Here is a 10,775-nt window from a genome sequence, read left to right on the forward strand (position 1 = left end):
CTAGAGACTCAAGCCGGTCAAGCACTTCCAAGTCTAATCTATGGCTAGGTGAGGAGATTGATGTGGGGAAGCATGAAGGAAAAATGGATTTGCAGCGGAGGGGACTCAAACTTGAGATTAGGGTTTGGAAGATACGAAGAAAATAACAAGGGAAAGAGAGAAAACCAGAAAATTGGTAATAAACACCAAGGAAACGATGATGTACGTCGGGAAAACATGCCACTGACTCTCAAAACGGCAATTGGAATCAACGACGGTTGGGAGCGGAGCAAGGAGAGATTTTTCAATGTGACCGGTACACGAGGTGGTATACCACGTGTTACTATACAAGTGGTGAGATATATGTGTTAAAATGTTAATAACTTAAAAAATAAAATTTTCTACCATTTACATAAAAACACGTAGTGTACCACTTGTGTTCTCGTCACAATTAAAAAAATTTCCAGAGCGAGCGAGGGGAGGTGGGATTTCTAGAGAGAGGGGAGAGCTTTTTCTCTGCACAACACATAAGTATTTTTTCGGTTACTTTGGAGAGTAGGCACGGCTTACAGTTAAGATCCAATATACATTCAACTTATTAATGGTCTAATGTTGTTACTCTCTCCAATCTCAAAAGAAAATAATACCGAATACCAGTCCCCATTTATATCGATGGAAGAGAAATAAGCGAATCCGTACCACATGATTGAAACTACGTACAATGTAGAGAGAAAAAATCTTAACCAATAGAGAAAATTAAGAATAAAATCAATGCAAACTTTTGTCTTTGGCTCTGGCATCGATCGGTAACAATCCTTCTTGATCTCTTACATTTCTTCTCCTCTTTGTTTCTTCAATCTTTTAACCATCTTCCACCTCCTGAATGTGGTTGCTCTTTTTCGCTATATTAAGGAGAGCATTCGTAGTTGTTGGCACTCTCTTACCATGTTGAGGAAGGTCTTCTGTAGCGGATATGGATTCTGCTCAACCTCAAATCTTAGAACGACGATTGTTATTCGTACTTGTGGCTGTGGGGTTTTGCCGGTCGTGTAACTTGTACATTTGACAAAAGACTATGAGAAGAAAAATCTAACACATATCGAAAGTGCCTCATAATGATCAATGCTTCACTGGCTTGCAAGGCTTAACCCTTGCGAGTTATTTTCTCGTTGGTTGGATATATATTTTCTTTAGTTCTAGACATATCCCATATGAGTTTTGCTGCGATTCACGTTGGACATGCATAGTTTATGTAAGTTGTTTCCATTTGATCACGAAAACTACATACAATGCTAAGTAATATTCTGCTACCTCAAAAAGAAACCCTCAGCCCGACTCCACCAATTACTCACTGGGGTTGGGCTGGCCTCCTACAAGCCCAAAAATCAAGACAAATCTTATTTCACCAACCAATTTTGGTTCTTCCCACTTAGTATTTACGTTCATTCACTCGACTCCAATCATACCGAACTCATCGCATAAAAGAGAGGTGAAAAAAAAAAAATTAAACTTTTATTGCCTGCCAAGACCTTTCATTCAGTTTTTACTTTATATGCAAATAAAGGGAGGACCCTATAACTGCTCGAAATCGGCAGCATCCACCATCCCATTTCAGAGAAGAAAAAAAAATGAATAATAATTGGTGAACCAGAAAAAAATATGAACTTCAGTCAAGTTGCGGTTCACAAGGGACTTGCCCAAAAATGTCAGGACATGAGTCCCAGTTTCCTTGTTCCCTTGCCTCCCAATATCCACCGGTGTAGCTGTATGTGTCGCTTCCTTTATCCTTTGCAAACCACTGCGGTTTCCAACCCTGCTCTTGCATCTTTCGTGCCTGAATTCGACATTAAAGCACCATCCCATCAATTACCATAGACCAGTAAATACATTTGAAGTAAGGAAACCCCAGCTAACGTACAGAAGGGTCCGACTGGTTTTGCCCAAGAATGTCATTGTTTCAAGAAGCTTAAACGGTTCATGTACGTGCCTTTCTCATTACTATAAGGCCCAACACTTAGATTCATCCTTATTGAAAGGTTAGAACTGCATGAATTAAACCTGTGTTCGGTTGTTTTGATTTCGTGCTAAACAGTTTTTTAGTTTTACTATTATTCCCGAAACCTAGGTTTAGTTTATATTGACACCGGGCAGGTGCTCATATGTGGAGTTAAAATGTGATACGTATAGTTGAAATGCAATATCACCTGCCGTTGTCTCTGTTCTAGCCTCAACTTCTCTGCATTTGCCATTTCATACTCCCCATTTTCCAAATACCTTTGATCGGGTCTGAGCCTTGAATCTGTTGGGGGCAACTTCTCCTGCACGAGATCAAACTTAAAGGAATCATAATCTGCTAGCAGTTCATCGTTTCAAACAGTACCTTCCATACCAGTAATATCTAGATAAGACGGATCAAACCAAGGAATAAACTATCAAATAATCACCTTCAGTCCAGGTGTGAGTTCATTCATTGTGATGGCAAAGCGAGTTAAGTTGTATCTAGTTGGAAACTTGGGCGGCTTGTTCCTCCTCCAGAGCAGGCAGGAGTCAGATAAAGAGTCGGATCCTTTTCCCTTCCCTGAACAGTCTCCTAAAACGTAGTGCATGCTCTCATCCCATTTGCCAAACATTGTTGCAGCCGTTTTCCCATTCTTATCTTGAACTATACCATGTACCTAATGGAAACAAGAATAAAAAATAAATGTGTTAAGTGCCAATGCAGAGACCAAAAACTTAAATGAAATAAAAATTGAAAAAAGAAAATAGTACCTGGTGGGGATTTCGGTCAATGATAGACTGCTCCTTAAATTTCAGCTTACATGAATATTCATGCTTTCCTTGTAATCGCATTGTCCCATAGTGATCACAGTAAAGCTTTCCCAAGATAAGGTTGTAAATGGACGTTGTAACCTGGCCAGAAAGAGTTCCATTTTTAGACACGACCTTAGAAAATAATGAACAATAGCTGAGTGGGGCAGCTTCATACTTTACTCCACTGAAGAACTTCCCCATCATCAAATTCCAAGGTCAGGACACCAACAGGATCAAGCTGAATCGAGCGACCCCAGAATTTGCTCTTCAAATTGCTGTCTCCCCAGAATTTCCATCCTTGACCCTCACAGTGGCAAGCGATAATCATGGGGTGATGACTAACCTGACACCCAAATACAAGGATTTTTACTGTTTGATACATAGTAGAAATAGAACAATAATGATATTGTCAGCGTGTTTTAAGTCGATAAATATAAACCATAATGAAAAAAGGCATATGCTTAACTGATATTTTTTATCGTTACTTTAGTTAGCTGCTCAAACAAGGCTCATTTCTTTCTGGTATAATCCCTTTCTACTTTATCAGATAACCTATTGAGAAATCGGCCTGCCCGGGGAGCTTCAAACTATCAAATCTCAATGGCTAGATGTTTAGATTCATTTAAACAAATATTTCTAGATATTTTGACTCATTATGAAATATCAATTAAACCTGTTTATTTCAAGCTTCGTTGCATTACAATACTTCTCTTCCCATGACTCAAATTAAAGGTTCAATATACATTGCTCAACATTGAGCGAACAGTGGCATCAAATATAAGATTCAATGTTTTCACTAGACATGTTAAAACCATTTGATTTACTTGATAAATGCACCAGTCAATTTGTAAAGAGAAAACTTGCAATTCTCAGAATTAAATTACTAGTCAAATGCTGAACAGAAGGTCTACAAGAGAATAGTGTATACTACGGATTCAGGTCTGAAGACATTTTCACACCTTCTCTGAGAAGAATCGGAGGCCTTTGTCTGGATAGTCAGCCTCGTATGTTTCCCCTAATAATGGGTTGAATGGCTTGCAAATTCTTCCTTCAGTTGATGCATATCCAGACACAGCAAAAGCAGCCACATAAAGTATCCTCATAAGGCTATTACCCTGCATGGCATAAAAGAAACTCAAAAATGAGTCATGAAAGCACCGAGATGATTTAACTCATTTAAGAAATCTAATGTTGCGAAGAGACTCTTAACAGCATTGCATTGAGGATGGCTTTGAGGTCTTTACCCTTTTACCCCATTCATATGCTCGATCGAGGAGATACGAGTATTCCAAATCCTCAAAACCCTTTTGTAGAGTAGATAGAGGCTCATTAAAGTAAACAGGAAGACATATTTTTGTGAGATCCTTCCCAATGTTATCCTTAATCATTGACCAAAGACTAACACTCTTCTCTTTTTCAACAGGGTCCGGCAACTTATTACGGCGCTTGACAAGAGGAAAGTTAGTTCCAACAGATCCCATAGATGGATCAAGACCATCTTCTGGTTCAATGGCATTTATCCCTTCATCGTCTGAAGACACAGATGATATCCGATACTCGGACCCATTACTTTTAAAAGAACTTGATGATAGAAAATCACGAGTATCAAAGAAAGCATTGTCCTCTTCATCTGTTTCTTCCTCTGCAGCATCAACTCTTTCATTATCCTCATCCGATTCACTTGCACTCCCTTCTGAAAAGTTAATATCAATGCTGGACTAAATTAGCATAAATCATGATGGAACACCATGATGGACTAAAATAGCATAAATTATGATAGAACACCATTTCTACTAAATGCATACCACTGAATTTGTCTTGCCTTGATCTAGAGGAATCCCCGGAATCTTTCAACTGTCGGCTCTCATCTACCACTGTATTCTCCAAATCTACCTTTTCTGTCTACAAAAAACAGTATCAATATCAATTTATTAGCAAGAAACAATGAAGTAAATGACGAGCCAAAATCCTTGCACCAGAAGTTAAACTCTTAAGAAAGCAAACTTTTGTATGAACACAAGATACCTCATAAAAATATTGCTTAATAAACATTAGCGAAATGGTCAGCGTTGTACAATTTCCTTCTTTTGGTATCTAGTAATATGCCATCTTTCGTATCTAGTAATATGCCATCTTTCGTATCTAGTAATATGCCATCAGTCCACAACTCTTTTCTTTAGGCAATAATAATAAATTCCTCATTCAATTAAATTTCTCCTTTTTTTTTTAAGAGACAAAAAGAAAACAAAAAAAATCTAGCATGAGTAGTTAGTTGAGTGAGGGCCTATGGATATATGCCCTTTTAAGGAGTACATGGAGTAGTTTTGCAGGTGCTAACATTATGAAAATGGGGCATGGGACCTTTTAAGGAGTGCATGGGGTAGTTTTGCAGGTGCTAACATTATGAAAATGGGGTATGGGAAAAGCAGTTTGGCCTTTAGGGCATTTTGAATTTGATGAAAACACTTTTAGTTCTCAAACATTTTGATGCTAAAACCAAGGAACTCAAACCACATTATTGCTAGCCTATTGTGAGGCTTCGCCCACTCCCCTACCCCCCTTAGTGTAGAAATATCATTTGTTCAAAAAAAAGAAAAAAACCGAGGTAGCTATGAAAAAGAAATCCAAGTAACATATTTCCACCTGGAAGTAAAACAGAACTGCAAACATTAGAGAATTTAAACCATCCTGGATAAGCTAATTCCTTAAAAACTCATAGCTTGACCCTCCATATTTCATAAATAAGAGGTGGAACGTGGAGGTAAGGCTACAATAGTAAAACGTGTTCTTGTAGAAACCGCAAAAAGAGAGGCGTAGTCTTATTTTGGCATCATCTCAGATCATAAAAACATAGAATTATAGAATTAGAACCACATCAATTTTCAGACAAAAAATCCATAAAATATAGAATTAGAACCACATTAAGGTTGTTGTAGCATCCTAAACACTCCATATTTAGCCTCCACAAACCCGTAAATACCCTGTTATTTAACCTCCATTAATCCTTCGACACATAACACATTACCCATGCCCCAAGAAAAAAGGTCATGCCATATGCAGAAAACACTCAGCCCACGTCAATTTTCAGACAAACAATCTACAAAATATAGAACTAGCACCAGCCAATTTTTAGTCATTTCAATGGTTTTTTTCACCTTTTCAAAAGAGTACGGAAAACTATACGAATAGTCTGGTTTGTGCAGGATCAATGTCATCTTTTAGTCAAGTGCTATTGCAATGAATCCCTTACTCCTTCCATTAATTAACAGTCCAACACTCAACTCACTGAAGCTCAAAGATCAGACAAACACAATTTTTTTTTTTTATACAAGCGATATCCTACTCTACGCGGGAGGGACGCAGTGGGTTGAAGAGGAAGGCCCCATGAACTAGGGTAATCCACCACTTGCGATCAGATAAACACAATTAGGAAGATTGATTATATTCAAAACTATAATGTACAGAAGTTTGAGAGAGAAATATAAGCCTCATTTTCCCACTCTACACAAATGAATCACAACAATGACTAATCCACAAGATGAAACACACTATAACCAAACAACCCCTTAACAAATAACTTGGTGGTTTTAAGAAAATTAGAATTTCTGCATTATAGGAAACCAAAGAAGAATACTCCGAATTTCAACCGGCATAAGGTTTCATACCTCTAACTGTCGCAGCGTGTCAATAAGGAGCCACTGCTTCTGCTTGAGCAGCAAGAGGTGGTTCTGCAACGCGGCGAACTCAGTCCTCATTATCTGCTCCGTGTCCTGAATGGCTGCCTCCCTAACACCTTCTTCCACAAGCCGCTGCCTCACCTTGTCAGTTGAAAGGGCGACATTGTCGACCGGAGCCATCAACTCGCTGTTGGAGATCCGCGGGAACATGTCTTTCACAGCCTGCAACGCTTCCACCCATTCGTGTCGATCTTCTCGAGTCTCTGCCCTCAAATGCAACCTCTTTGTGCCTGTGAAGATCGAAAACCTCTTATCATCCGATCTGCTTTCGCGGACGCTCGAAACCTGAGAATGAAACCATCAAAAATCATCAAATTCGATTTAGAATCAAGCACAAATCAAATAAAATATAATTAACAGAATTTGATCAAATTAAGACGTATCTAATCAAATACAAAAAATTAAAAAAATAAAATAACAATTAAACGCTCGACGATCAACGAGGAAAATGTGGACCGGATTAGAATTCGAACTGACATTGGAATTAATAAAAATTGATTTAATCATATAGAAATGAAAATCGAGAGAGACCGAGAACCTTGAGATGGACTTCGCCGAAAGGCTTGCGGCGGAGCTGGTGAGGAATGCCGTTCTTATGCCTCGAAATCCGCCGCATCGATTCGTCGCCGATGACTTTTGATCCTTTCTCAGTCTCAACCGTAACGACGATCCTATCAGGGCCGTGAATCTTATAATACGACAAAACTCCGTCTTGCAGAACGAACCACCTCGGCCGCCACCCCTTGCCGTAATTCACCCACTTGTACAGAATTCCGGACACGCCATTCCCGACGATGTCGTTTATCTGGACGTCGACCGGCTGCTCCCTTGCCGAGGGTGGCCGAGCCACGACTGCCACGGCGGCAGCAGCAGCAGCCGCCGTGGTGCGCTGACTGAGGCGTCCGTAGTCAGCGCTGCAATGGCTGTGGCTGTAGCTGTGATTGTTGACGCTGTTCGGGTCGATTTTGGCGATGCGGGTGTGGGTGTCGGATCTGGAGCCGAAGGAGGTCATGTGGAGGTCTGGTGAGTGATCGGAGAGCGTGGAGATGCAGCAGAAGGGATGCATATGGAATTAGAGGGAAATAATTGTGGGATATTGGGATTGGGATCGGGTGGGGATGATGACGTGGCGGCTGAGGAGGGCGGCGGTTATGGTTGTGATTATGGTTAGGAGTTTCATTTGGATTTTTTTAATTTTTTTTTCTGTGATATTGTTGGGAATTGGGATTTTGCGGAGAGAGCGAAACGGATAAACCGAGTTTCGCGTGAAAGCGGGAGAAACGGTTATACGGAGGAAGAGTTGGGGTTTCGGAGGAAGCGACGGTGACGGAACAATCAACTCTCTCTCTCTCTCTCTAGCTCTCCCTCTCTCTAGCTCTCCCTCTCTCTCTCTAAAATGCCAATGTTTTTAAAAATATGAGGCGGTTAGCCACCGTGTCTGTGATGAGTTGTGCCTCTCTCTCTCTCTCTTCGAGAGATTTTTTAATGTGTCGTGGGTAAATCGTAAATAAATAGACATATTTAAGACTTTGATTTGGTTGGGTGTGGGGAGGACGCAGGGATTGTGGTGGAGATGACCGCCGGCTAGCTTCTGGCAGGGCGACACGTGGAAGAGGCAAGAGATGACGCGTGTGTGAATAACAGTGCTTGGTGACTGGCGGGGGCGTTTGGGCAGTTTCACAAAAATTTTAATGGCTTTCACGTCCTTTGACTCGCGGGACTTTTTTTATTTTTTGTTTTTTGGGTAGTTTTCTCACACAGTCACACGTAGGGAACCTTCTTTTCTTTTTTCTTTTTTGTTTTTTAATCAATGATCTGGTAATCTTTTAATCTAAATTTAATTGCAATTTGTTTGTTGTGAAATGGGTTAAAACCATTACATTTGGAATATTTATGCTTATGCCTAAAATTTGTGTCATATATTTTAATTTTTAATTTGCACCCCATTTTCAACGTGCAATCATTTTTTTTTTAATTTTGTGAACAAATGATATTATCTACACTAAGATAAGGAGGTAAGCTTAGTCTCACAATGGATTAGCAATAATATGGCTTAAACTCGCATTTGGCGAGAATCGAATCTAAGACCTCTAACTTACAAGTGAAGAGGAATATCAATAGACTGTAGTGATAAGTGGCTAATTTGTACCAATATATTTAATTTATTTTTGTGCCCATATTTTTCAATTTTTATTTGTACTTATAGTTTTTAAATCTTTTATTTTTACCCATAATTTATTTATACAGTACCCATTTTCATAAAGAATATACCACTTTGTTATATGTAAAATGACACACCCCGACCCAAGATGTCTACTAGGATTCCGAATCGAGCTGTGTTAGCCGACACCTAGAAGGTGACGAAGCCATAAAGTGTATTGATGCGAAAGATGTAAATAAATTTAAACCTAAGTGCCTAAGTACAAGAGTGCGCTGTAAGCGGGTATGAATCCATTTCACACGTGATGACAGAGCATAAATACAGTACGGTAAAATAGGGTGAGAATTATACCATCGATGGTAATCGTCTACCCCAAGGTTTGCCGATAATCCTCGTCGGTTCGAAAACTCTACTACTAGAACCTGGAGGGACGAAAAACAAGGGTGAGTGGGCCTGAAAATAAAGTTTTAATAAAAACCTTTTGAAAATGTTATAACCTCTCATCGTAAAACATGTATAGTTTCTAGAAAAATAATAATACTACGTAAGTACAAAAATGAATGCACAAGTGCAGTAAAAACAAAAGCATACCATGCCACAATATTTGAGCAATAATAAATGTAAGCCAGGTGTGAGATCAGTCTAAACTAACATGTCAATCGGAGTCACCTTGATGTGACCTGTACGACTAGACCTATTGCTCATCAGTCTATGCTAGCACACGAGTCGGAGTCACCTAGTGTGGCCTGTACGACAGGCTAGGTGTAGATATGTACGCTCTAGTGCTACAATCACGTGAAAGCTAGCGTTATGCGCTAGTCACCTGCGAGTTGGAACCACCTATTGTGGTCTGTACGACAGGTTGGCACCAGACTTGGATCCAAGGAGAGTGTGCGATGCGGGAGGTGAACAATCACGTGAAGGTTGTGCCCTGGCTCGGGGCGGGAGCACTAACACAGGGGTGCAGCAATGATGAGCTCTAAATGAATATATGCATGCTCATATAATTCAACCATTTCAATCACATAATAACTCACCTAAACTTATCTGCGCCTCCGTATGATCATTTGGCATAACCAAAAATCTCATCACAATGCAATATTTAAATATAACACATTTAAATCATGGCATGCTATACATAATCAATTTAAAACATTTCTGGAAAATCGTAAGGTAAATATATATACTATAAAAAGGAAAAAGGCCCACTCACCTGAGGTCCGCGCTACAACTCCCTAGCACGAATATTGAGGCGTCACGAACAATCAACGCCTAGAACAATTATCAAATCACGTCTCAGAATTCTTATCAATAAAACATATAACTTACATATTCTATTTGAGAAGATTCGTAAGTTGGATTCCTGATCAATAAGTTTCTAATATCCTCAAATATTACGTACTATAACATATCAAGGTTTGATGACGATCCAACGGTCGAATCGTCGATTGTTATAATAATCAAGTGGCGGACCTTAATGGAACTAGGTTCGAATGACGAAAATTCATCAATCGGACTTCACATACGGAATTGGAGAATCAAATTTAGCCTAGGAAGGTCAGGGGATGCCTCGGCCCACACGTCGCCGTACACGGCTATCAACTGCCCCGACTTGCCGAAAAAAATCAATTATTTCTAAAAATTCTCAAATTTCACATAAATGAATATCTTAGCGAGTAGAACAAGTTTTATACATGTGGCCAAGCCCAATTTGACCGGGAAAAGCCTCAAATCGCCATGAACTCGTCGGGACCCTAGAATTTGGGTGTGCATTGATTCGACTTCTCATGTGCTTCACCACCTCTATGGTTGGTTGGGGTTTGTTCATGGGTTCAAAGAGAGTTGTTTGATGGTGGGGATCAATGAGATTGCATTCAGATATGATGGATCGCCGCCTAAAGACTCACGAGTTGTCGTTGGAGCTGACAGCTTCAAACTTCATAATTTAGAGCCCAATTCCTTCGTTTTTTTGGGTGGAATGTGAAGAAGGAAGGTCGTGGAGTTGGTTCTAGGTGGTTAGGTGATGTGAGTCACCAGAAAAATAGATGAAAAACCGTCGGATTCCATGGTTACCGTCCGAGTCGGGT

The 10,775-nt window shown here is 39.8% G+C and overlaps 1 protein-coding gene across 4 annotated transcripts; it reads right to left on the reverse strand.

The window, feature by feature from the left end:
• Positions 1 to 1,469: 1,469 nt before the first annotated feature.
• Positions 1,470 to 8,073, reverse strand: LOC137745958 (oxysterol-binding protein-related protein 1C). Of its 4 annotated transcripts, none has more exons than XM_068485992.2 (10): positions 7,066 to 8,073; positions 6,456 to 6,812; positions 4,596 to 4,692; positions 4,035 to 4,483; positions 3,750 to 3,905; positions 2,966 to 3,133; positions 2,749 to 2,889; positions 2,424 to 2,654; positions 2,184 to 2,297; positions 1,470 to 1,813 (listed from the first exon to the last, which is right to left on the reverse strand). In XM_068485992.2, the coding sequence occupies exons 1-10, from the start codon at positions 7,591 to 7,593 to the stop codon at positions 1,646 to 1,648; spliced, it is 2,409 nt and encodes an 802-aa protein (XP_068342093.2). In that variant the 5' UTR covers positions 7,594 to 8,073; the 3' UTR covers positions 1,470 to 1,645. The 4 variants fall into 4 exon arrangements, with proteins under 4 accessions (XP_068342093.2, XP_088542007.1, XP_088542005.1 ...); XM_088685881.1 differs by having other exon boundaries at positions 4,596 to 4,688; positions 7,066 to 7,982; XM_088685879.1 differs by lacking the exons at positions 1,470 to 1,813; positions 2,184 to 2,297; positions 2,424 to 2,654; positions 2,749 to 2,889 and having other exon boundaries at positions 2,970 to 3,128; positions 7,066 to 8,021.
• Between the last annotated feature and the right edge of the window lie 2,702 nt (positions 8,074 to 10,775).

This window comes from Pyrus communis, chromosome 15 (genome assembly GCF_041283825.1).
Source record: "Pyrus communis isolate YQ-2024b chromosome 15, ASM4128382v1, whole genome shotgun sequence".
NCBI classification, from domain to species: domain Eukaryota; kingdom Viridiplantae; phylum Streptophyta; class Magnoliopsida; order Rosales; family Rosaceae; genus Pyrus; species Pyrus communis.